Source organism: Motacilla alba, chromosome 27 (genome assembly GCF_015832195.1).
Source record: "Motacilla alba alba isolate MOTALB_02 chromosome 27, Motacilla_alba_V1.0_pri, whole genome shotgun sequence".
Taxonomy (NCBI): domain Eukaryota; kingdom Metazoa; phylum Chordata; class Aves; order Passeriformes; family Motacillidae; genus Motacilla; species Motacilla alba.
The window spans coordinates 1,028,118-1,053,546 of record NC_052042.1 but is presented as its reverse complement, the minus strand read 5'-3'; the positions used below and the strand labels follow the sequence as shown (position 1 = coordinate 1,053,546).

General features: G+C 58.7%; 2 protein-coding genes across 2 annotated transcripts in view; both read right to left on the bottom strand.

Annotated features, from left to right (window-relative positions):
* Nucleotides 1-7,807, bottom strand: part of SCN4A (sodium voltage-gated channel alpha subunit 4) — a 47,581-nt gene extending 39,774 nt beyond the window's left edge. The window contains exon 1 of the mRNA XM_038163126.1: nt 7,524-7,807. The gene's annotated coding sequence lies outside the window, so the exon portion shown is untranslated. The remainder of the gene's footprint in view (nt 1-7,523) is intronic.
* A 4,689-nt stretch (nt 7,808-12,496) lies between these two features.
* Nucleotides 12,497-23,721, bottom strand: LOC119712186 (vasoactive intestinal polypeptide receptor 1-like). Its single transcript, XM_038163127.1, has 13 exons — nt 23,054-23,721; nt 20,981-21,092; nt 18,128-18,235; nt 17,224-17,333; nt 16,338-16,435; nt 15,369-15,501; nt 14,595-14,748; nt 14,038-14,098; nt 13,711-13,777; nt 13,512-13,603; nt 13,186-13,315; nt 12,883-12,924; nt 12,497-12,715 (listed from the first exon to the last, which is right to left on the bottom strand). Exons 1-13 carry the CDS (start codon nt 23,120-23,122, stop codon nt 12,623-12,625), a joined length of 1,269 nt encoding a protein of 422 aa, XP_038019055.1. The 5' UTR covers nt 23,123-23,721; the 3' UTR covers nt 12,497-12,622.
* Nucleotides 23,722-25,429: the final 1,708 nt, after the last annotated feature.

Below are 25,429 nucleotides of genomic sequence, written 5' to 3'. Positions count from 1 at the left end.
CAGTGGTGATGGTGTTTGGACTGGAGCACCCCAGCTAGGTTCAGGTGTATCATAACTGCCTATAAAAGCAATGGGTTTCTTAATTGTGATATAATGATGAAGAGGTTGATCAGCCTTCTGTGAATCATGGAGTCAATGCTAATTGCTGTGACACGACACAGGTGAGCTGCAGCTTTGGAACCCTGCCCACAGCATGTCCTGGGTGTGCATCTCCACCCCCAGTTCCTGCACCAGGAATTGCCGGCAGGGAACCGGGAGCAGCTCCTGGCTCAGGAGTGCCCAGGCTGCACTTGGAAAGAAATTCAGTTCCCTCTGATATTTTTGCTGCTCTGAGGGCACACAAAGGAGTCTGGCACCAAAGTAACAGGACTGGTTTGGGAGCTCCCAGGTAAGAGGTGTAAGAGGTTCCCTGTAACAGGACAGTGGGGCAGGGGGGCGGCAGGTTGTGTCTCAGGCTGCTGGAAAAGCCACCCCATCCAGGCACTCAATTCTGCCCAGAAAATAACCTCCATGGGCTGGGGAAGAGAGAGGGAGGGCATTCTTGTCTCTGGGGGACACAGGGGCTTGGGATCTCCCCTCACCTGCCTGACCCAAGCCCCAGTTCCTGCCTAAAGCATTTATTTTTCTGGGGTTTCACCTGGAGCCTCCTGTGCTCTGGGGTATTGTATTTGCTGGGAAATGCCCCGGCAAAGGCAGGAATGATGCATCTGACTCCATGCTCTCAGAAGGCTAATTTATTACTTTATTATACTATATTATATTAAAAAACACTATACTAAAGAATACAGAAAGGATACTTACAGAATACTAAAAGGATAATAATGAAAACTCGTGACTCTTTCCAGAGTCCCGGACACAGCTTGGCCCCAATTGGCCAAAGAGTGAAAACAACTCCCAGCAGAATCCAATGGAACAATCACCTGTGGGTAAACAATCTCCAAACGCTTTCCAAAGGAGCCCAACACTGGAGAAGCAAATCAGATAAGAATTGTTTTCCTTTTCTCTGAGGCCTCTCAGCTTCCCAGGAGAAAAATCCTGGGCGAAGGGATTTTTTCCAGAGACTGTGAATGCCACACTGGGGGCCACCTGCAGCCCTGGAGTTTCCCAGGGAACAAGGCCAGACAGATGCAGCTTCCCACCAGGCACACAGGGCTAGGTGGGTGAGGACAGGCACAGCTGGCGCTCTGCCAGGGGGATGCTGCTCCTGGGAGTGTGGGAAATGAATTTGCAGAGAATTCTCAAAGTTGGATAGAAAGTTCACATAGATATATCTGTATGTAAACTTTGAGATAAAAAATGATGACCTAGAAATGCCATGGAATAGGTAGGACAGATATTGGTTAAAGAGAACTAGAACTAGAAACAAGTTTTAAAGACTATCTTTGCAAATAAGAGTAGATATTTTAGAGGAGATCCCAGCCCTGTGGACACTGGGGACAACTCTGGCATGCCCTGACCATTCAAACACAGCTCAAGGAGCTGCCCTGAGCCTCTCCAAGAGGCGTTCACCTACAAACCTGCCCTGCGAGGTTCATCCTCTTGGGACACTCCGGAAAAATCCCACAGAGACCAACAGGGACAGAGTGCAGGAGAGCAAACAGCTGGAATGGCCCTGAGCAGGTGTAGACGAGCCTCCCTCAGCAGGAGCAGCCGAGCCTGGGGCCCTGCAGCGGGGATTAGTGTGGGACAAGGGACTCGTGTGCCCAGGGCAGGGAGGGGGCAGGCGGCAGGCTGCGCCTCCCTCGGGAGCTGTGGTAGCACCCAGCCCTCAGGAAAACAGAGATTCGCCTCAGCTCCTGCAGATTTCCCAGGGGCTGAGCAGGGCTGTGGAATTTTCAGGATTATGGGAGTTTCTCTCAGGAAACTCCCTCAGTTGTGCCAGACAAAATCAATCGTTTTATAAACAAATTTCCATTCCTTTCTGTGCCATGTAAGAGTTTGATGCTTCCATCCCTGGAGAAATTGTGGTCCCTTAATTCTGTGCTGTGGCTCCATTACAAAAAGCATCTGGAAAGGTACAGGAAATCTCCAGGATTTCCTTTCACACACAAATGGCTCTTAGGACGCTGCTGTGGGATGCTGGAATTCCAGCAGCACGGTGGTTCTGGAAACTTGCTGGGTTTTTAGGCTGCTTTAAAGGCAGAGGGTGGGAGAACCCAGCCCAGCACAGCCCTGCAGTACCCCCTCCGTGCCTCCCAGAGCCTCCGGCAGGTGCCACTTCTACCCCCCAGGAAATCCCCTCCCTCTGCATCCCGGTCATCCCGGCAGGGATGGGGCAGGGTGGGGCAGCTGGTCCCGCAGGGTTTGGGGCTGAGTCACAGCTCAGCCCCGGGAGCTCGGGATGTCCCCAGCGCTGCCGTGGACACCACCCCCCTGCCCTGCACATCCCCGACCTCCAGGAGCAGCTCAGCCTCCCAGTCCTGTCTTGGGCTGCGTTCCCTGGGCAGCAGGAAAGGGAGGGAGGGGATTCTGCATCCATCCCGACATCAGAGGGGTGTGAGGTGAGTCCAGAGGAGGCCACAGAGCTGCTCCAGGGCTGGAGCCCCTCTGAGCCAGGCTGGGAGAGCTGGGGGGGCTCACCTGGAGAGGAGAAGCTCCAGGGAGAGCTCAGAGCCCCTTGCAGGGCCTGAAGGGGCTCCGGGAGAGCTGCAGAGGGACTGGGGACAAGGCATGGAGGGACAGGATGCAGGGAATGGCTCCCACTGCCAGAGGGCAGGGATGGATGGGAGATTGGGAATTGGGAATTGTTCCCTGTGAGGCTGGGCAGGCCCTGGCACAGGGTGCCCAGAGCAGCTGGGGCTGCCCCTGGATCCCTGGCAGTGCCCAAGGCCAGGTTGGACACTGGGGCTGGAGCAGCCTGGGCCAGTGGAAGGTGTCCCTGCCATGGCAGGGATGGAATTAAATGGTTTTTAAGGTCCCTTCTGTCCCAACCCATTCCATGATTATCAGATCCCTGAGCCATTCCCAAACCTGCTGTGTGTCCAGGAAACCTGCTCCCACCCCTGCATGCATTGAACAGGTTTTTTAAACCCACAAATTCCACAGATTAAGCTGCCAGGAAAACACTAATTTGCTCCAAACCCAGCCAGGGTAGCCGGAGCCTGCAGGGTGACAGGAGCTGTGTTGGAAAGTCTGGGGACTGCAGAAAACCCTCCTGCCATGGTCCTAGGGGTGCCACAGCCTGGAAAAGTCCTGTGGGCTGTTTATTTGTTTAGTTCCTCCTGTATTTCTCACAAGTTTTAGGAAAAGGGATTGGAAGATTGATTAAATCTGATGTGAAATGTTTTTTTCATCCATAAGTGACACAAGGGGTGGAGAACTCCAACCCTGCAGGTGGGGGAGATTCACCTCAGCTCCTGCAGATTTCCCAGGGGCTGAGCAGGGCTGTGGAATTTTCAGGATTATGGGAGTTTCTCTCAGGAAACTCCCTCAGTTGTGCCAGACAAAATCAACCGTTTTATAAACAAATGTACATTCCTTTCTGTGCCATGTAAGAGTTTGATGCTTCCATCCCTGGAGAAATAGTGGTCCCTTAATTCTGTGCTGTGGCTCCATTACAAAAAGCATCTGGAAAGGTACAGGAAATCTCCAGGATTTCCTTTCACACACAAATGGCTCTTAGGACGCTGCTGTGGGATGCTGGAATTCCAGCAGCACGGTGGTTCTGGAAACTTGCTGGGTTTTTAGGCTGCTTTAAAGGCAGAGGGTGGGAGATTTTCACAAGAAAACAACACCATTAAGAAAATCAAGTGACCCCAAGCCTTTCCCCACTCTATTCTGAAATAGTGGTGGGCTCAGAAGACTTAGAGTGAGAAAAAAAAATTCATTTTTCAGCACTATGCTTTGAATTGCAGATGTTTCTAAGTGCTCAGCGGGGCCGTGTGGCTGTGACACCTCTGGCACGGTGTCCCCAGGGGCTGTTCCTGTCACCACCGCTGCTCTGTGCCCTGCTCTGGGTGGGGTTTGTTGCTCTGCCTGCAGCGTGGCCCGAGCCAAGCGTGCCAGCAGGGATGGAGATGTTTCCAAGTGCATCCGTCACCAAGGGCTGCTGGAATGCACCCGAGCCCAGCCAAAGGGACGGTCCTTGGGAAACGATTCCAGAGCCAGCCCAGCACTGCTGGAGCCTTTTCCCAGCCAGAGCAGGGCACTGAGATACTGCAGCAGCTCCTGCTCCTCATGTGCCACCACTGTCCCCCAGCCGGGCCACTGCTTGTCACCCTCAGGTTACCCAGGGCAGCAGCACAGGAGGCTGGGGAGGGACTGGGGAGAAGGGATGGAGGGACAGGGCACAGGGAATGGCTCCCACTGCCCGAGGGCAGGGATAGATGGGAGATTGGGAATTAGGAATTGTTCCCTGGGAGGGTGGGGAGGGGCTGGGATGGAATTCCCAGAGCAGCTGGGGCTGTCCCTGGGTCCCTGGCAGTGCCCAAGGCCAGGTTGGACACTGGGGCTTGGAGCAGCCTGGGACAGTGGAAGGTGTCCCTGCCATGGAATGGGATGAGCTTTAAGGTCTTTCCAACCCAAACCATTTCCTGATTTCATGATTTTAAGCACATAAAGGATGAATTCCCTGCTATGGGAACAATGCAGCTCCACTGCCTTTTGCCTGTCTCGAGCAGAGAGGAGCCCTCCCAACACTCTGCAGCCTTTTCCTGGCAGCAGCCAAGCTGCTCCAGCCTGGTGCTGCGCTGGGACAAGGACACCCTGCAGCTGTGCTGGCCTGGGGGATTTCCATGGAATGGCATGGCTACACAGTTCCTTTGGAATTGTGTCCCCTTCCAGCAGCACCTTCCGTGGGCTCTACACTGCTCTGAGTGCTCTGCATTTGCCAAAACCAGTCCTGCTCCCTCCTCCAGCTCCTTGCAAAAACCCAGCTGAGCCCACCCGGCTCTGCCCTTCTTTGAAAAGCCAAATCCTCCGTGCTGAACCTCCAAGAGGGCACGGCTCCTCCAGGGACATCAGCCCCAAAAATCCAGCTCTGCAGAAGCGCCTCCACTCCTGCAGCAGCACCAAACCCACGTAGGAACGAATTCCCTGCGACTCCCGGATCGCTGCTGCCCTGCAGCTCCCGGGGCTCGGTGCCCTGAGGCTGTACCTGCTGTGCTCAGCCGTGGGGGTGGCACACACAGCCCGGGAGCTGTGAAATCCTGGGATGCTCTCCCCGGCCGCAGATGGAAATAGGAGGTTGCACCATCCTGCAGCCACGCACTGACCCGTTCCTGCCTGGAGCCGGGGATGCCACCCCATCCCCACTCCTGCTGTCCCTGCTGGGGGACAGGGCATTGCTGGAAAGGGGACACCGGCCTGGGTGGCGGCTCGGGGTTATTCTGGGGGGAGTTGGCAGTGCTGGAGGCTTGAGCAGCCAGGGAAGGGTTAAAGTGGGGACCCTGCCCCTGCCCACTGCCCACCCTGCACTCGGGTGTCATCCAGAGCTGCGGCTCCTCCCTGCCGGCAGCTCCCGTGTCAGGCTTGGAAAAGATCTGAGCCGTGCCGGGAAGGCAGCGAGGGGACAGCGAGGGGGAAGGGAGAGTGGCGTGGGGCTGCAGTGACCTGGTGCTCCCCAGGCTCGGGGGCACGGGGGGCAGGGATGCCCCCAGCCCTGGGGGATGCCAGGAGAGGCAGCGGCTCCCGCAGGGATCCCCAGCACAGCACCAGGAGCAGGTCCCAGCCCTGCTGCTCCCATGGGATCTGCAATATTGGGAGCCCTGCAGCTTCCCGGGGCTGGAAAATGCCCTTTCCCACTGCAGCCTCTGGATCCCAATGCCCTGGAGCAGAACCTGCAAAGCAGGACCAGCACGGGACACCTAGAGCTGCCACATATGCTGAGCCCCACAGCCCCAGGGGTCTCATTCAGATCCACCTGGAAAGGCAGAAGGGGGACACAAAGACGAGATGTTCCCAGGGATTTATGGATCCCAGGAGGGAGGCAGCAGGACAGGCAGAGAGGCTGAGCATCCTTCCTGCTCTCTCCCGAGCTAAGCTGAAATCTTTTCCCTCACGACTTCCCAAAGCACCCACCACCTCCCCTTCCTGCCCTGCACAGAAAGCACCTCGTTAGTCCAACCTGCTGCAAACAGAACCTCATTAATCCAACCTGCTGCAAACAGAAACGGTGCTGGGCGTCTCCTCATGGCTCTGCTGCTCACTCGCCTACCCCAAATCCAGCAAATTTCCCTGAGTGGAGCTGGAGCTGCCCAAGGGACTCCACAGAGCCAGGCAAAATCCTGAACTGGACCCTTCTGCACACATCAGAAAATAGAAAATGCTATTTAAATATTAGCACAGCACAGTCAAGGCAGGACTTTGTGCTTGTTAACCAGTTCCTGTAAATATGCTCTTTTCCCCTCAAACCATTATAAATCCATTTTTTCCTGGAAAGAACCAGAGGGGGCAGCTCCAGCACTGCATCAACCCGTCCAGGGTCTCCCCGGGATAATGGGACTGACTGGGATGTCCTGCTGTCCCCAGGGCTTTGTGGAATTGTTGTCCCTTGCTGGCAGCCGCAGTTCCATCCCTCGCCTGCCGCGGGCTGATCCCTGACAGCTCCATCAGGGCCCTGAGGGCAGAGAATGCTTGTGCTCCTCGACAAACGTCCCTCTGCAGGGATGGGGGAATGGGGGGAATGGGGGAAATTGGGGGAATGGGGGGAGTGGGGCTCACTGCCCCTGGATAAACCCCAAGATGGCTCCGAGTGTGCACAGCGGGCCCTGCCCATGCAGCGAGTGATGGGAGCTGGCACAGGGGGGATACAGCACGCAAAAACCCCAAGCTGAACCCCAGCCTGGCACTGCCTGATTGCTGTGGGGGATCCAGCTCTGAACCCCACCCTGGGCGGTGCCTTTGTGCCCACAGCCCCAGCGTGGCAGCAGCCTCCCCTTCCCTGCCACCCCATCCCCAAGTTCCCATGTGGAACAGGGGTCCCACCCCCCCTCTGCCCTGGGGGTGCCCCCCTGCCACCCCGTGGGAGCTCTGCAGGGACAGGGCCCTTCCCGAAAGGAGACACTGGGAGCACCCGCAGACCTTTCCTGCAACCTTGGCTTGCCCAGGCCGGAGTTTATATTTAGACCTCCAGGAGGAGAAGCCAGGAGAAAGGAGCCTGCAACTTGTAAGCCCTGCTTGTGGCTCCTCTACTGACACGGGGAAGGTGGCTCGGGAGCCCGTTGCCTGCCGTGTCCCTGAGTGTCCCCTCTCAGCCCGACACAGCCCTGTGGCCACTGAGGGCCCGCTGGCTGCTGCCACCCTCGTCCCATGCCCTGCCTGCACCTTTGTGGGGTGCAGGGTGTCCCCTGTCCCGGACAGTTTTCCATGCAGGGGGGTCCAGCAGGTGCCTCCAGCCCTAAACACCCCCCGGTGCCACCAGAGTTCATCCCGGTCCCATCCACCTCCAGCGCTCGGACCGCAAATCCTGGGACGCTGCCGGTACCGCTCCAGGCACGGCGACAGCGACAAAGCTGGGCACATCCCCGACCCTGCAGCCCTGCCCGGGGGCCTGGCAGCCGCCCAGGGCTGACCCCGGTACTTACTGTTGGGTGGAGAGTGCGAAATCCCAAGGAGAGACCTTTTGGGGCCAGAATTTCCCTCTCCTTCGACTCCTGGAGGCTTTGGCTCGGCGAGTTGGCAGCGCAGCTGCTGCTGCTGTCAGATGGTCATGAGTGAAACCTGAGGACACGCGGGCTCCTTCAGGTAGCCCGGCCCGCCTCAGCTGCGGCCTTCGCTCCGCTCCGCGCCAACCGCGGCGCTGCCGGGCCCGGAGCCCCCGCGGCCCCATGGCCCTGCGCTGCCCGCGGGAGCCCTGCCCGGGCACGGCCGAGCGCCCCAGGTGTGCCGCCGGCTCCGGCACCCGAAGGGACTCGGGGAGGTGGGAGCGACCCCTGGCCAGCGCCTCCCCGGTAGTGACAGGCGCTGGGAAGAGCAGCGGGACAACTGCGAGGGCGGGGGGGCAGCCGGTGCCAAGGCCGCTGCCAGCGCTGTCCCCGAGCCCGTGGCTCTTCGGGAGCGGCATTCCCATTGTTGGGCACCCAGGAGCGGCCACGCTCCTCCCCTTGCTGGCAAACGAGAGGTGCCTGTCACTGTTTTGTGTCCCCCCCCCCCCCCCCCCCGCACCTTCTTGCACCAGAACATCCCAGGAGCATCCGATGGGGGATGTCCCTCGCGTGTCCTGCCCACAGGGACCCCGTGAGCCACAACCGGGGTGACACAGAAACAGGGATTTGCCCTGGGGCTGTCCCCCTTTTTGTGCTTCCTGACTAGGCCTTTGGGTTCTCCTGCCAAGCCCAGGCACTTCTCGGGTTCAGGGGGTGCTTGGGGTGCCTTCAGGGCCAGGAGAGAGGGTGTAGGGGCACTCAGCTTGCAGGGCCACCCCTTCTTCACGGCTGTGTTGGGGGTGGACCAGCCACCCCAGCACTCAGCCTGGTCAGAGGGGTTCATCACCTCCCCAAAACCACTGTTGCTGTGAATAATTTCTGCTTTTCCAGTCCCAAAACACCCTGGAGAAACTTCCCAGTGTTGGGGTGGCTTCAGAGGAGCTGCAGCTCCTGACTTTCCCAGCCTGGAATGCCATGGGAATCCCCTTCCCTGCCCAGCCCCCCACCCCTGTCCCCTCCAGCATCCTGCACAGTCAGCACATCCATGGCCAGGCCTGCAGCCCTGACCAGGGAGCTGGGAACTGAAGGTCCTTGGACTGATTCTGCTTCTGACTCCACAATTTTCCTGTCCTGTGTGGGGCTGTGGGAATAAAGCAGAGCAGGAGCCATTTCAGCTCTCCAGGGAAAACTGGTGCAGGATGAGCTCTGTGCAGGGGAGGCCAAAGGTGTGCTTTGGGAGGCATCACTTGGATCTCTTCAATCGAAAAGCAGGGCTCTGCTGACTGGCTTGGAGCCCCGAGCAGGCTCAGAGGGGATAAAACCAAGATAAGGAGGGAGGGAAGAGCCCAGGTATGGCTGCAGGCATGGCTGGCACTGGGAGCCTGTGGACAGTTAGCATCTGATCTGTCTTGTCTCACCCTTCACATGACACTGAAAATAGAATAAAAGATTTTAAAACTCTTCTCAGTTACCCCATCTCTGAGTCAGAAAAGGGCTGAATCCAACAGAAGCCCACACTGGGGCCTGAGCAGCAGAACAATAGCCACGATCCAGGGGCACAGAGCATTCCCTGTGGATCCCAGGGTTTGGCTGCTGAGGACAGGAGGGACAGGGACACCCTCCTGCTGTGCCTGTGGGGACTTTCCACTGCTCTGTTGGTCACAGCAGGGAATTCAGGGGATGTTTGTTGGCTCCCAGCAGCTGCCCCAAGCCCAACCTTGTCACCATGGGGAGACCATTCGAGCTGCACAGGTCCATTTTTGCTTTTCCTAGCCCAAGAGCAGGCCTGGAATGAAGCTGGAAACACTGGGATGTGTCTCCTGCCCTGTGGGTCGTGGGGACACCGAGGGTCCCCAGCAGGGCACAGGGACACAGTTCTGTCAGCAGAACCAAGGAAATCCCAATGGGAAGGGGAGCTTGGGGCACCCAGAGGTACTGACCACACTTATCAGGGTGGGAAAAACATGTCCTTGGGTTCCAGGGTGGAATTAGGGCCATGCTTGGTCCAGCCTCGGGTATTTGAGGCGCCCTGGCTTTTGGTATTGGATCCACCACAGGATCCCAGAATCAGGGAATGGTTCAGGTTAGAGGGACCTCAAAGCCCACCCAGTGCCACCCCTGCCATGGCAGGGACACCTTCCACTGGCCCAGGCTGCTCCAGCCCCAATGTCCAACCTGGTCTTGGGCACTGCCAGGGATCCAGGGGCAGCCACAGCTGCTCTGGGCACCCTGTGCCAGGGCCTGCCCACCCTCCCAGGGAACAATTCCTAATTCCCAATATCCCATCCATCCCTGCCCTCTGGCAGTGGGAGCCATTCCCTGCGTCCTGTCCCTCCATGCCTTGTCCCCAGTCCCTGTCCGGCTGTCCTCACTGCCAGCGCTGTCCCCGCCGTGTCCCTGCCGTGTTCCCGCCGTGTCCCCGGGGCTCTGCCGGTCCCTGTGCAGGCAGGGAAGGGGGAATCCCGGTGTGCCGGGACACGGGGAGGGCGAATTCCCCGGGCTGCAGCGCCGGGACCATCCCGGAGCGGGATGAAGGAGCGGATGGAAGCCCGGGGCACCCTCTGTGCCCAGGGAGGCGGTCTCGGCAGCTCCGGAGGGTCGGGGGACGCGGGCAGGGCAGCCCCGGGCACCGTGCCCCAGCCCGGCCCGGTTCCCGTCCCATCGCGGGTTAACCCGCTCCTGGCCAGGGCTGCCCGGCTGTCCCAGCTCCTCCCGAGCGCGCAGAGCAGTGTGACCCGCACCTCACTCGCTGGGGCTCTCGGGGCCGGGCTCAGTGGCCGCTGTCACCCCGGGGCGCCCCGCCGTGCCCCGTGGGGACCCCGGGCTGCAGCGCTGCCGCCCCGCCGTGCCGCCGCTGCGGAGGGGCCGCAGTGCCACCCTCCGGCCCCAGGCAAAACTCCCGCGGGCCCAGGCACCGCGGGGACACAGGGGACCCCGGGGACACGCCGGGTGAGGAGGGGGCCAGGTTGTGGCACTCCGGCCGTGCTGGGGAAGGGATGAGGGAAACCTGACCCTGCTCTGCCTGGGCTCAGCCCACCCCGAACACAGCCTCAGCCTCGCGTAGGGGGGAAAATCTCCGAGATCGTGAGGATCTTCGGAAGAAATTCCTCCTGTGAGGGTGGGGCGGCCCTGGCACAGGGTGCCCAGAGCAGCTGTGGCTGCCCCTGGATCCCTGGCAGTGTCCAAGGCCAGGTTGGACGGGGCTGGGAGCACCCTGGGACAGTGGGAGTAGTACCTGCCCATGAGCTTTAAGGTCTCTTTCAAAACTTTAAGATCCCTTTCCATGATCTTTTGCAGCTGCAGGGGGTGGTCCATACTGGGAGCCTTTGGAAAACCTTTCCTGCAGGCTGAGCGTGATTCCAGTCCCCTCCTGGAGCCACATTGGGCTCCTGTCCTGCAGGGGCTTCAAAGCCCGGCAAACCTCAGAGAGTCATTTGGGGTCATCTATCACCCCAAAAACCCATCTGCAGCTAGAAATAGGTGCAAATCCAGAGTTTTGTAGAGTTTTATGGGAACAGGCTTTCCCACTGAGCATCCCCGGTCCTGCTCAGTCTGCTGTTGTCTCATCCCTGCAATCATCCCATCCTCACTGATGATGGAGAGGGATTCTCTTCACCTCTGGTCCCTTCCTGGCTGCAGACAGGGATTTTTTGACCGCTCCTGAGCTCCTCTGGAGGGCTCCTGATGATTCAGGATGTGCTGGCTCTGGATGGGTTTTTAATGGAACATCTCCCATCCCACCTCAGATCAGCTCTCTGTTTCTCTCTCAGAATGGGATCTCTGCAGATCCTGCATCCTGGACAGGGGCCAGCAAGTGGGGTTTATTTAGAGAAGGACATGTGGCACCACAGAGAAATGACAACCCAGGCAGGGTGAGAAGAAAGCCTGGGATCGGGTGGCTCCAGTCTCAGGAGCATGGGAGAGGACAGGAAGTTTGGCAGAAGGGCATCTGGGGCCTCTCTCCTTCCTGGAGGCACCATTTTCCAGGGCAGGAGCTCAGTCTGGGAGGGTCAAGGATGTTCATGGTGGTGGAACAGGTTGTGGGGTGTGGGGGCACCCAGAGAGGACAGGGCAGCCCAGGACCTCTGGGACAGCTCATGGTGCCCCCACCTTGACCTCTTCCTCACCTTCCTCCTCCATCTCCTCTCTGTGAGCTTCACCAGGCAGGAAAAAAGCAGAGATTGCCTGAGAGGTACTTCCAGGCATTCCATCATGGGCAGGGTTTTCATCCTGCACCACCCCCAGTCCCAATTCTCTTGGTTTGTGGAGCAAACCAAACCTCTGAAAAGTGAGGCTGGACTTGGAATGAGATTTTATTGGCAAACCCTTCCTATCCCAGGAAAAAGACCCCCCCAGAGAAGCCAGGTGAGTCCCATTCCTCAGAGCAAAGGACTGGGAGAGCTCTCCTGGCAAGGGAACATCTCCAGTTCAATCAACCCACACGGGAGAAAGGGAAGCATTTTGGGAAGTGGGGAGGAACTGGGTCCAGAGGCCATTTGGTGTGGGGTTTTTGTGGAGGTGTGGGGTTTTGCCTCTCTCTGTATCCTTCCCCCATCCCCACGGGGGCTCCTGGCTGTGTTTAGGAATCTTCTCAGAAGGGAAATGATTTTGTAAACCAAGGAAGGGGGAAAACATCCATCAGTGATTCCCTTCAGTATCAGTGCTGCTCCTTTTCCTTCAGTGCAAACAAAACCCACCAGTTGTCCTTCGGTGAAGGATTTTTGTGTTTCCTTTCCAGTTTCAGGCTGAAAAGTGGAGAACTTCCCTTCCCTTTGCCTGGAACTCTGCCCTGAAGCTGTGAGAACTCCGGGGCTGAGGTGCAAGATCCACCAGCACTGAGCAGGCAGAGCCTCTCCCATGGCTGTTCCCAACACTCTCTGAGGGTGTCAGACCCAGAACACCCAAAATCACAAGGGTCTTTCTGGTTGTTCCCGACGCCCTCTGAGGGTGTCAGACCCAGGACCCCCAAAATCAGGGGGGATTGGGTCTTTCTGGGGCCACAGCCATGGAGCTGCTCCTCTCCAGGAGCGCTGTCCTGCTCACGCTGTGAAGTCCTGGGTGGCCAGGTTGAAGACGTTGCTCTCCATGGACCTTTGCCACGTGCCCCAGTTCCTCCTGATCTCAGACTGGACCTGCACCAACATGGGCAGTACCGGCACCCAGGGACAGCATGCAGCGGAGGGGACTGGGGGACAAGGGGAGGGGGGAACTGTCCCTGCCCACCCCCGGCTTTGGGGCACCCTCGGGGTGTCCCCGTGCCTGCTGTGGTGCCCGGGCTTGGGGTGGGACACACACTCACCTCCCCATTGAGGAAACAGTAGAGCAGAGCCACCAGGAAGCCCTGGAGAGGACAGGCAGGGCAATTCTCACCCAGAGGAAGGGGCTGGACCCCTCTGTGCTCATCTTCTCCCTGCCTTCACCTCCTCTCATACCTCTGACCCACCACAGAGGAAACCAGTGCCAGGTTCTCCAGGCCCAACCCTTGTGCCCTGCCCCATATGTTTGGGGGCACCCTCTCCCAAAAGAGGCTGAAGGCCCACGTTCCAGGGGTTCCTGGTGTGATTTGGGGAGGGGTCACGGGGCCTTTCCCCACCCATCTCACCTGGTAGGAGCCGAGCACCAGCTCGAAGTAGAGCCGGGCGTCCACGCCCACGTGCTCGGGGAAGAGCGCAAACACCACGTAGTGCACCCCGAAGAGGGGGATGAGCAGCAGTGTGGACTTGGTCAACCTCCTGTGGACAGTGACAGGGGTCTGGGTGCTCCTCCTGCCCCGTGAGACCTCCCCAAAACCTTGGTCTGAACCCCAAGGAGGTTCTGTGTGAAAGGCAGGTCTTGGAGGCTCCAGAACTGTCCTCTGTGCTCCTCCAAGGAGGGTCCCTCCGCCCTGGGACCCCAGACCCCGGGTTGGGCACAGCCCTGTCCCCTTACATGTACTGCTGCTTGTGGGTTCTGCTGAGGTCCGGGCACCGAATCTTCTGTGCCAACATCCTGGTGACATTGAGGAAGATGAGGAAGTTCACCTGTCCCAGGAGGCCACGTCTCAGGCTCTGCACAGCCCCTGGCCGGGTCCCTTGGCCTTGGGGTGGGACCCTGGCTCTGGGGTGGGACTCTCAGGGAGCACACTCACAAATATGGCCAGGAGGATGGGAGCCTTGATCACCCACCAGTACACACTGGAATAGTCATCCCAGCACCTATAGGACAGCAGAGGTGGGTCTGGCACCCACTGTGACCCGCGTGGCCCAGCTGTCCCCCTGCCATTTCTTTGGCCAGTTCCCTGACCCCTTTGCACCCCTCTTGCCACAGGACTCACCAGAAAACAGAATTAACATTTAAATAAAGTGCGTCGTCCCTCCTGAGCATCCATCCCATGCCAAAGGTTCATTTCCCAACACTTGGACTGGGACACGTGGCTGAGGTGGCCTGGACAAGGCCAAGGGACAGCTGCTCTTACCCATGGTTGTCGTACTGGAGCCTGGTGAGCGCCCACACCCCGACTGTGACCATGGGGACACCTGAAGAACAGGACACAGGCAGGGGTGGTCCCTCCAGCACTCTGGGAAGCCCCTGTGCCCTCCTCTGTCCCTTGTCCCCAGAAACACGTGTCTATCTCAGTTCTAGATGTGACAGGAAGGTGACAACCTTCCCACCTTCTCCAGGGGAAGGAAATGGTGCCCACTGCTGGTGCTGTGTCTGTGTCACCTCCTGGCCACCCTCCTGCCCCCACGCTCTTCCATCACACCTGGGATGGGCATTGTCAGCCCCAGGTGGGTGTGGGAAGAAGGGAGGACCTGTCCTGATCAGGCCAGGCTTCCAGCAGCTCTGGGCTCTGGCAGGAGCAGGTGGGTGCCCACCAAGGCCATGCAGGAGATGTTGGAGTAGGGACATGCTGGGAGCAGCCCTGGGGACCTCTGGCTGGGGACCTCTGGCCAGGTGTTTGTCAGATCAGGCCGTTCCCAGGTGGTTCCTGCCTGGGGGTGTCAGGGATGTCCGGGCTGTCCCCAGGCTCACCCCAGCCGATGAGGACGTAGCCCCAGGTGTAGCTCCTGTCGCAGGTGAAGGTCAGCAGCAGCAGCGTCTGCAGGTACAGCCCCTCCACCAGCAGCCAGTAGAAGTTGGCCAGCACGGAGTACTGGAAGAAGGCGATGGCTGCCTTGCAGGTCACCTGCCGGGGAGGAGGGGACGGCTCAGGGTGCAGCACATCGTGTCCCAGGGGCATAGGGGATAGTCACCCTCCTGTCCACCCTCTTGAGGACACCTGTGATGACCTTTCAGTGATGGCCTTTCAGTGATGGCCTTTCAGTGCAGCCCCAGGGACTCTGCCCCAGCCCCTCACATCACCTCCACCAGGTTGTGTTCTGCCTGTGCCCCACGGGCAGGTGACCATGGGCTGGTTTTGTAGGATCTTTAAAATCCCTGTGGTTGTGTCTGTGGTGTTCTCACTGCTGTGTCTTCACTCAGGGGTTCCTGTTTTGATTGAAAACCTCAGATCTGAGCAGTGCCTGGTGCTGGTGGGCTGTGCTGAGCTTTAGCCCCACTGGGGACACCACTGGGGACACTCAGCCTGAGGCCAGCAGCACTTTTGAGGACAGAACTTGTTCCCTGCATGGAGGGAAGTGCAGAAATGCTGAACCTCCCCAGGGCCACCCAGGGCAGAATTTCCTCCATCCCACAGCCTCTCTCTCCTCTCTGCAGTGATAAATCCCCCCAGGTCCCACCAGCCCCCACCCAAAGAGCCCCCGTTGCTCTCCCTGCTGTGCTCCAGGGCTGGGGTTTGGGATTTACCGTGGACATTGTGCAGTGGTCGATGGACTCGTCTGAGAAGAGGACGCGGTCCTTGATGAACACGGCCGTGCCCCGCAGGATGAAGGAGGTGAAGAAGTGGATGTGGATGGAATTCCTGGTGCAGTGCAGCTTCCTGCAGGAGGGAGAGATGGGCTGGGCCCAAACAGGGGCAGAGAAGGTGCTTTGATGTCCCCTTCCCTGGCATCACTGCTGGTGGTGGTCACAAAGCCCTGGAGAAGCTTTCTTGCTCTAAAATCAGGAAGAGCAGGGTTGTGCTGGGTGGCATTCACAGTCTCTGAAAAAAATCCCTTTGCCCAGGATTTTTCTCCTGGGAAGCTGAGAGGCCTCAGAGAAAAGGAAAACAATTCATATCTGATTTGCTTCTCCTGTGCTGTGCTTGTCTGGAATGTGTTTGGAATTGTTTACCCACGGGTGATTGCCTAAATGGACTCCAGTGTGAGTTGTTTTCACTCTTGGCCCCAATCAGGGCCAAGCTCTGTCCGGGACTCTGGAAAGAGTCACGAGTTTTCATTATTATCCTTTTAGCATTCAGTAAGCATCCTTTCTGTATCCTTTAGTATAGCATAGCATTCTTTAATACAATATAGTATAATAAAGTAATAAATGAGCCTTCCGAGAGCATGGAGTCAGATGCATCATTCCTGCTTTCATCGGGGCATCCCTGCAAATACAATAGTGCTGTGTTTGGGGCTGCTCAAGGACAAGGGAACATCCCAGAAACCTCTGGAGAGCCCAAACCTGCAGCACAGGGACATCTGCAAAACCAGAACTCGAGAAGGCCACCAGGGAAGGACAAAGCTGCCATTCCTCTCCTGCATTCCCAGTTTTCCTGTTGGCTGGGATGGGTCCTGGCTGCTCCAGGAGGGGCCAGGCTGGGGGCAGCCATTCCTGCTGGGATTTATCCTGTGTCCCTGCAGCCCGTGGAGCTGGAGCAGCTCCCAGCCCTACCTGAAGCAGCAGAAGATGCCGATGGCCAGGAGCAGCGCTGCCAGAGATGTGGCGTAGCCACAAGTGTAGAGCACCTTCATGGTGACAAAATGTCCTCTCTGCAAGGGACAGCACCAGTGGAGGGAGGGGACAGGGACTGCAAAGTGGGGCAAGCAGGGACAGCCGGGGGCGATGGGATAACCCGGGAGCAGGTCCGTGGTTCTTTGGCCAGTGGGCAGTGTGGGGACGCGGGGACATGGGGACACGGGGACACGGGGACATAGGGAGGTGGGGACAGGGAGCCATGGGAACAGGGGGCCATGGGGACCTGGGGACATGGGGCCATGGGGACCTGGGGACATGGGAACACAGGGACATGGGAATATGGGGACCTGGGGACATGGAGCCATGGGGACCTGGGGACATGGGAACACAGGGACATGGGAATATGGGGACCTGGGGACATGGGAACACAGGGACATGGGAATATGGGGACCTGGGGCCATGGGGCCATGAGAACATGGGGCCATGGGGACCTGTGGACATGGGAACACAGGGACATGGGAATATGGGGCCATGGGGAAATGGGGACACGGGACCATGGGAACATGGGGCCATGGGGACCTGTGGACATGGGGCCATGGGGACCTGGGGACATGGGGACATGGGGCCATGGGGAAATGGGGACACGGGGCCATGGGAACATGGGGCCATGGGGACCATGGGGCCATGGGGACATGGGGACATGGGAACCATGGGAACATGGGGCCATGGGGACATGGGGACACAGGGAAATGTGGACATGGGAACATGGGGCAGTGTGGGGACGTGGGGCCATAGGGACACAGGGACATGGAGACATGGGGACATGGGGAGAGTTCCCCACAGCCCCAGGGGTCCCACGTGCCTTGGCCTCGGTGTCATTGCTGCTGCCAAGGGTCTCCAGCTGGCAGGCGCTGTGGTAGGGGGGGCTGGGGGGGCTCCAGCCCCACTCGGTGCAGTTCCTCTGGATCAGCCCTGCAGGACAAGGAGGGACCTCATGGGAGCCACGGGTGTCACCTCTGATGGCACCCCCAAAATGCCCGGCCTGGAACAGATAGGGACAGCAGTGTGGTACCCGTGGGCTGCCCCATCCCTCCCTGATCACACTGCTCCTTCTGAACCCTATCAGTGCCCTTCCCTCCCAAATCCCACTGCTACCCCATCCCTTCTGGATCCCATCTCACACCCTCTGGATCCCATTGCTCCCTCTGGCCACGTGCCTGGAGCTGCCAGGAAAACTTTGGATAGGTTGTGGAAACAAGCACAGATCCCTCCAGGGGAAGGGATATTGGGAATTAAGGCTGTAAACATGTTCATTCATCCAGTGAGGGCTGCATCGAGCCTCTCCTGAGCTGTTCCTGCCCCAAAGCAAACATTTCCCAACATTTCCCACATTACTCCTGTCTGCAGAAGTGCTGGAATTCTCCGGTGGGAGCTCTCCTTCCCACCCTCCAGGAGGGATGGAGCCAGCTCGGGAGCCCTGGGATGGTGTGTGGGAAAGGAGGGCAGCGGGGTGACTGTCCTGGTGTCACCAGGGTGGAGGATGAGGTCCCCAAGAGCTCCACCCACAGAGGGAAGAAAGGATTTGGCTCCTGCTGTGGCACTCCCTGAATCTCTGCTTTTCCTGTCCCTGCTGGGACTGCGGTTTCCACCGAGGACATTTTGGGAGAGCAGGAGCTGTGGGGTCGGAGGGAAGGGCTGGGGTGGCTCTGGAGGCCCTGGCGGGGCGGGTGGGGCCGTGGGACGAGCAATCCCCGCTGGATTCAGACCTTTGGACTTCTTGAAGACGCTCAGGATCTCGGGACAGGCGACATGTCGGGACTGGCCAAGGGGCAGGGCGGGCCAGCAGCTGACCCCGTCCCACTCGGTCGGGCAGCCTGGGGAGGCAGAGGACACCGGCTGACACCTGCGGTGGCACCGGGAGGGGATGCGCGGGTGGCACCGCAGCCCCGGCCCCGCGCCGCCGCTGTCCCCGAGTTTGGTGCCCGCAGGGACCGGGAGCATCCTGGCTCTGCTCCTGGGCACCCCGGGATCCACCCCGGCGCTGGGATCCCCTTCCCGGGAGCTCCTGGGGCTGCGTCAGACCGACCTCCTGTGGGAACACCCTGCGGGTGCCGTGGGCTGGGATTTGCCCCTGGCTCCTGAAATAACCCAGATTTAGGCTGGATTTTTGCACCTGGAGGCTCAGCTCGGGATGTGTCCCCAAGGACAGAAGGAAGTCATGCAAGGGTTTCTGCATGACTTAAGCTTGAACAACTTTTGCTTCCCTATCCAGCACTGAATTCCTGCTTAAATCATTCTCCAATTTTCTAGGGAATGAGCGTGGCCAGGCAGACTCGGGGCCTGGAGGAACTCGTGATGCAGCAGCCCAGGATAGGACAAGGACATCCCACTCCAGGCCAGCTCCTATCCCAGCACAGCTCCATCATTAACCCTGCAGATCCACATTATTCATGGAGCCACATCCATTCCCAGCCAGGGAATGTGGAACTGGACAGGTCTGATGAATTTCCTCTGATTTCAGCCGGGGGTGTCAGTCCTGGCAGGGAGGGATTTGCATCCACAATGCCAAGGTGGGGTTTGGTTTTTGCTCTGGAGGATCAGGGAAGCGAGCACAGAATTGGGATCATCCCTGAGAGCAATCACTTCATTTCCTGGGGTCGTGGGAGCAGGGAATCCTGGAATGGGTTGGGTGGGAAGGGACTGCAAAGCCTGTCCAGTGCCACCCCTGCCATGGCAGGGACACCTTCCACTGTCCCAGGTGGCTCCAGCCCCAGTGTCCAGCCTGGCCTTGGGCACTGCCAGGGATCCAGGGGCAGCCCCAGCTGCTCTGGGAATTCTATCCCAGCCCCTCCCCACCCTCCCAGGGAACAATTCCCAATTCCCAGTCTCCCATCCATCCCTGCCCTCGGGCAGTGGGAGCCATTCCCTGGGTCCTGTCCCTCCATGCCTTGTCCCCAGTCCCTCTCCAGCTCTCCTGGAGCTCCTTTGGGTCCTGCAAGGGGCTCTGAGCTCTCCCTGGAGCTTCTCCTCTCCAGGTGAGCACCCCCAGCTCTCCCAGCCTGGCTCCAGAGGAGCCTTTGAAGCCTCTCCAGGGCCTCCTCTGGAATTTTAGGCCCAAGAGTCCAGAGGATACCATGGAAATGCTGCAAGAAATGGAAGAGGAAAGGCTGGGAGAGCTCAGCTGGAGAGGAGAAGCTCCAGGGATGGAGGGACAAGACCCAGGGAATGGCTTCCCACTGCCAGAGGGCAGGGATGGATGGGATATTGGGAATTGGGTATGAGGAATTAGGAATAAGGAGATCCCAGGGCCCTCCCACCCCATCCATGGGATCTGAGCCTGTCCTGGAGTCACGCTCCCCATGCTGGTGCAAGCAGGGAAAGGGATGAATGCAGCTCAGGTGGACAAGGGCAGCAGGAGCCCCCCAGGATTAAATCCAGATTTTAATTATGCATTCCCAGTTCTTGGATATTTTCCTGCAGTGAGATTCCTTTCCCTTGGCTGGCACAATTCAGGTTGCAAAATGGACCTTTTCCAATCAATTTGGCTTTTCCCTGCTAAGCTGAAGGATAAATGACATCTCTGCAGAGTTACTTAAGCAAATATGCACCTTCATATGCATTTACTGCTTAATTTTTCCACTGCTACGAGATGAAACCCCTGGAATTATGCATTCCTTATTCTCCAGGTGACAATTTTTGCCTGGGATTTGGGCCATTCCACTTTTGGATGGAAATGCAGCTGCAATTTTAAAAAGGATGTTCAAAACCAGCACTTGGAAATCTGTTTTTCAACCAGTTAATTTGTTTAAAATCCCAGATATGGGAAAACTGAGTTGCTCAAACAATGTTTGGCAGTAAAATTCAGTGAATTAGGAAGGGGAGCAGATGGGAGATGGTGACACCATGGAGTGACCCCGGTGCTGGTGGCCACAGGCCTGGCATTGGTGCAGGGGGATTGAGGGGACTCTGCCAGGGGCATGGACAATCCAGCACTGCCATATTCCATTAATCCCTCCCTGTGGGGATGAGAAGGCTCCAGGGAGAGCTCAGAGCCCCTTGCAGACACTAAAGGGGCTCCAGGAGAGCTGGAGAGGGACTGGGGACACGGCATGGAGGGACAGGACCCAGGGAATGGCTCCTGCTGCCAGAGGGCAAGGATGGATGGGAGACTGGGAATTAGGAATTCCTGGCTGGGAGGGTGGGGAGGGGCTGGGATGGAATTCCCAGAGCAGCTGGGGCTGCCCCTGGATCCCTGGCAGTGTCCAAGGCCAGGTTGGATGGGGCTTGGAGCAGCCTGGGGCAGTGGAAGGTGTCCCTGCCATGGCAGGGGTGGCGCTGGGTGAGCTTTAAGGCCCTTCCCAATCCCAACCACTCCAGGATTCTCTAAACCCACAAGGGCTGAGTTCTGGCTGTTGTTTGTGTCCCCCAGTCCCCTCTATCCCATCCCAACAGCATTTCTGGGGCTCTCCAGGGATTCTACTTCATCTTTGCCCTGGTGCCGCTCTCCATCTCGCTGGAAATCCCAAATCCATGCGTGCTCTGCAATCCCCTCCTGTGATCACCCTCCATGGACCCCTCAGGGATTGCTCCCTGCTCCCAGGGATCTGCTCCCAGCTCACCCTGCCCTGCCTGCTCTGGGCTGTGGCTCTCGCTCCCGATCCTCTGCAGACATTCCTCCTCCAGCTCCTGGAAACGGAGGACGACGGAGCAGTCGGGATGAGTCCCCTGCACCTTGGAGAGGGGAAAGGGCAGGCAGGAGTATCATGGAATTGTGGAATTGTGGAAATGGAGTAATGGATTTGGGTTGGAAGGGACCACACACCCATCCCAGTCCCCCCCTGCCACGGGCATGAACAACTCCCACTGTCCCAGTGGGATGCGGGCACAGCAAACCCCACATTCCCAGCTCTGGGCTTTGCCAGCAGAGCTGATGGAACACCAGGGAGAATGTGCAGATCCCAAAGATGTGAGAGATGTAGTGGCCGCAGGGATTGGATGGTCTGGGAATCCCTGCTGTGGGATTTGCCTCCTCGGCTGCCAGCTGGAGAACCGGGAGACCGAGGCTGGACTGGGAGATGCCAGGAACTCTGCCTGTCCATTCCCAAGTGTTTGTGCCCATCCCCACGGATCCCTGCCCGCTCCCAAGTGTCTGTGCCCATTCCCAAGCATCCCTCTGTGCCCATTCCCACACGTCCCTGCCCATTCCCAAGGATCCCAGCAGGTTCAGGGCTGTCTGGGACAGGGTCTGGGGCCCAGGCCTGGCCTTGGGTTGCTGATTGTTTTAGTGAGGGGCCAGAGATGCAAGAGCTGCAGAAACAGGGATGAGGGCAGATCCCTGAGCTCCCCAACACAGGGAAGTGTGGGACCTTGGAGCACCCCTTGGCTGAGCCCTGCCCTGCCCTGGCCTGGCCATGCAGCCACTCCTCAGGGTCCCTTCACCTCCCCCAGGAGATTTTGTTTCCTTTTCCTGCTGAGCACAAGATTTCAAGGGAATTTCCAGCCTGGAAAAGGCATTTTGGGGATGGCTCTGGGCACAGCACTGGAAAGGCCCAGAAATTCTCCTCCTCCATCCTGCCAGTGATGGGGGACATGGATGGGGCAGGGGGGTTTCTCTCACCCCTCTTTAGCTGCAGAGCTGCTGGGTTTGGTTTGTTATTTATGGCAGCAGGGCCAGGATGCTGGAGTAGGAGCAGGGAATGTGCAGGACTCCCTTCCGAGCTCCCTGCAGGGTGGAGAATCCCTCCTGTGCCTCAGTTTCCCCGCTGGAAGGGGCCTGATGCCATCAGTCTCTAAAACCCTCCAAGCCTCCAGTGCTCCCACAGCCCAGCTTCCCTTTCCCTTTCCCTTTCCCTTTCCCTTTCCCTTTCCCTTTCCCTTTCCCTTTCCCTTTCCCTTTCCCTTTCCCTTTCCCTTTCCCCTTTTTCCTTTTCCCTTTTTTCCCTTGCCCTTTCTCTCCCCTTTCCCCTCCCCTTTTCCCCAGAGCAGCCTGACCAGCCCGGGGGTGTTTCTCTCACTCTGGCAGCACAACCACCCCAGTCCCCGCATTCCTGCAGGGATTTGGTGCCAGCCATCCCCATGGCCCTGTCCTGGGGATCGCCCATGGCTGTCCCTGTCCCTTGCACCCCCAGCAGCCCCAGCCACCCCAACCCTCGTGCCAGGCGATGCTCCCCAGGGAGTTTGGGCTCCTCCAGGGATGTGGGACTCTGGGCGATGTGGGGTGGAGGATCCGTTCCCAAGGGATCATCCCTGGGACCTGAACCCTCGGGACCTCTGCCCTGGGGGGTCCCAGCAGCACCCTTGTCACCACATTGTCCCCAGGAGCTGTGGGAAAGTCCCCACGGGGGGCTCGCAGGGTATCCCCCAGGATGGGAGCACGAGAGAAGGGATGGGATGGGACGGGACGGGATGGGATGGGATGGGATGGGATGGGATGGGGTGGGATGGGATGGGATGGGGTGGGATGGGATGGGATGGGATGGGATGGGATGGGATGGGATGGGATGGGATGGGATGGGATGGGATGGGATGGGATGGGATGGGATGGGATGGGATGGGATGGGATGGGATGGGACGGGCAGCCCCCACCCTGGGCAGGAGGACCCTTCACTGCTCCCAGCCCCAGGGGGTGGCTGGCAAGGGGGGACCGCCGGTGCCCCCCGCCCTGTCCCCGCGCTGTCCCCAGGGCCACTCACCTGAAGCGTGGGGAGGAGCAGCAGGAGCAGCAGCGAGCAGGGCCGGGGCGGCTGCCAGGGACCCCCCATGGCTGCAGCCAGTGGGGTCCCGCTTCTGTCGCCGCGGGTCTGGGGACAGCCCAGCTCGTCCTTCACGCCGCGGGGCTCCGGGGGTGCCCCAGCACCCCCCTGCCCTCTCCCCTCTGCTCTTCCCAGCCCTGCTCTGCCCCGTGTCCCTCCGGACCCTTCCCTGCCGCGGCTCCCGGTCCCGCCCGGGTGTCCCTGCCCGTGTTCCTCGCTGCGCTGTCCCTGTCGCCGCTGGGCTCCGTCTCTCCGCAGCCTGGATGTCACCGCTCGGGGATCCGGGGCCGGGAGGCTCCTCCCTCCGCTGGGCTTGGATGGAGCAGCTCGGGAGGGACCCCAGGCTGGCGCTGCCCCCCAGCACCAGCGGCCCCTCGGGACCCCCAGCCGGGCCCGGGAGTGCCCAGCGGGGACACCGAGCCCTTCACGGCTCCTCGGGGCCGCCGAGCTGGAAAACCGCTGGAAAACCGCTGGGGAAAGGCTGCGGGGATGGGGTGCGAAGTGCGGGCTGCGAGGGTCACATCCCTTGGCGGGGACAGGGGCACTCCTTCCAGCCCTGCCCAGGGTGGCTCTGCTGGGCCAGCGTGACCGGCAGCCCTGCCGTCCCCTGTCCCCTGCTCCATCCTGCCTCCCCTCCCGGTATTGCCCTTGCCCAGGAAATTCTGGGATGGGCTCTGGGGGTGTGACAGCCCCACCCCTCTGCAAACTGACCCCAGCTCTGCCCTGCCCTGGCTTTGAGGGTGTGATTTTGGCGTTTTGTTGTCACCTCGGTGCCAGAGCAGAGCAAGGAAGGGTTTTGGGGGACGCCAGGAACAACCTGGGATGGACACAGAGCAGGGAATGCCTGGAGCTGCATTCCTGGGTCTCCCCCAGGGCTGGGGCTGCCCTTGCATCCAGACCCCCAAGCATCACCTGGGCTCTTCTTACAGAAAAAAAAAAAAAAATTATGTATCTGTAAATACATAAATATGCATAAAATCCATATAAATGTGTATTCGGGATATGTAAAATAAATGCATTTATAGAATTCTCTCTGCTGGAAAGCTCCAGCCCCCTCAGCAAGGGGAATTTTGACTCAAATGTCACCATTTAAATTATTTTAGTAATGGGACACCCCCCCCCCCCCCCCAATACTGAGGAGAATTGAGGGGTCCCATACCCAATTTTGGGGAGACTTTCGGGTTCCCATTCCCGGTTTTGGGGAGATGATGAGGGAATTTCTCTGCTTCCAAACCCCATTTTTGGGGAAAATTTTGTGTGTCTCCGGGGTTCCCCCACCCAAACTTTAGGGCAGACTTCAGGGGTCCCATCCCCGATGTTGGGGGGGTGGGGTGGTCTCCGTGGGTCCCATCCCAAATTCTGGGGAGACTTTTGGGGGTTTCTGGGAGTCCCATCCCCAATACAGGGTCATGTTTAGGGGTCCCATCCGCAGTTTTGGGGATCCCATCCGCAGTTTTGGGGAGGTCTCATTGAGCTCTCTGTGAAGGAGATCCCCTGGCAGGGGCGGGTGGAAGAGCTGGGCCTCACTGGGGAGGCAAAGGCTGAGCCCGGGGTTATGTTGACACCAACCACAACATTAACAGGCTCATTAACATCTGAAATGGAACCACCCAAATGAATAATTTAATTTTCCCTCAGCCCAGAAACACTCACGGAGCCCAAAGCCCAAATTAAACCGTCCCTGCTGGAAGAGCCCCGCGCCCCCCCCGGCACCGCCCCGCTTTGGGCTGGGGGCGGCCCCGGGTGCCCCGGGGGTCCCCACAAGGCCAGTTTAGTCTGGTGGCCAGGCTGGGGTGGTTGGAAGGGCAGAGGAAAGGGGGAGAGCAGCGCTGTGGGCTGGGAGCCTGTGAAAAATGCGTGTTTTGTGAATGGCTTTTCGCAGATATTCAAATGAATATTATATCTGTTACATTAGAAAGTTATGCTGTGTCAATTTTCTTAAATAGTGTGTTAAATATAGTTTTCGGTTCTAACATAATGTTAAAATAGAAACTGTGCCGTGTAAGATACTTTGAAAAAGAGAGGACTCACACCGAGACAGCAGCCACAGGACACCTCAATCTTTCCGAGAAAAAGAATTTATTGCTTCTTATCGAGTTCTTCCCGCCTCGCTCAGCCCTGCAGACGCCGTCAGGATTCAGAGGAAGAAGCTGACACTGCCCAGACAGAATCCTGTGTTTGAATGGAATTTATGCATCATGCATGAGGTGTGTGAATATGCAACAGGCTGTTGCTTTTAAGGGTTAATCCTCGGTTAACGTGGGTCCTTTTTTGGGCTTGTTTTGCCCAGAAAAGGCACCCGGACTGTCTGTAACT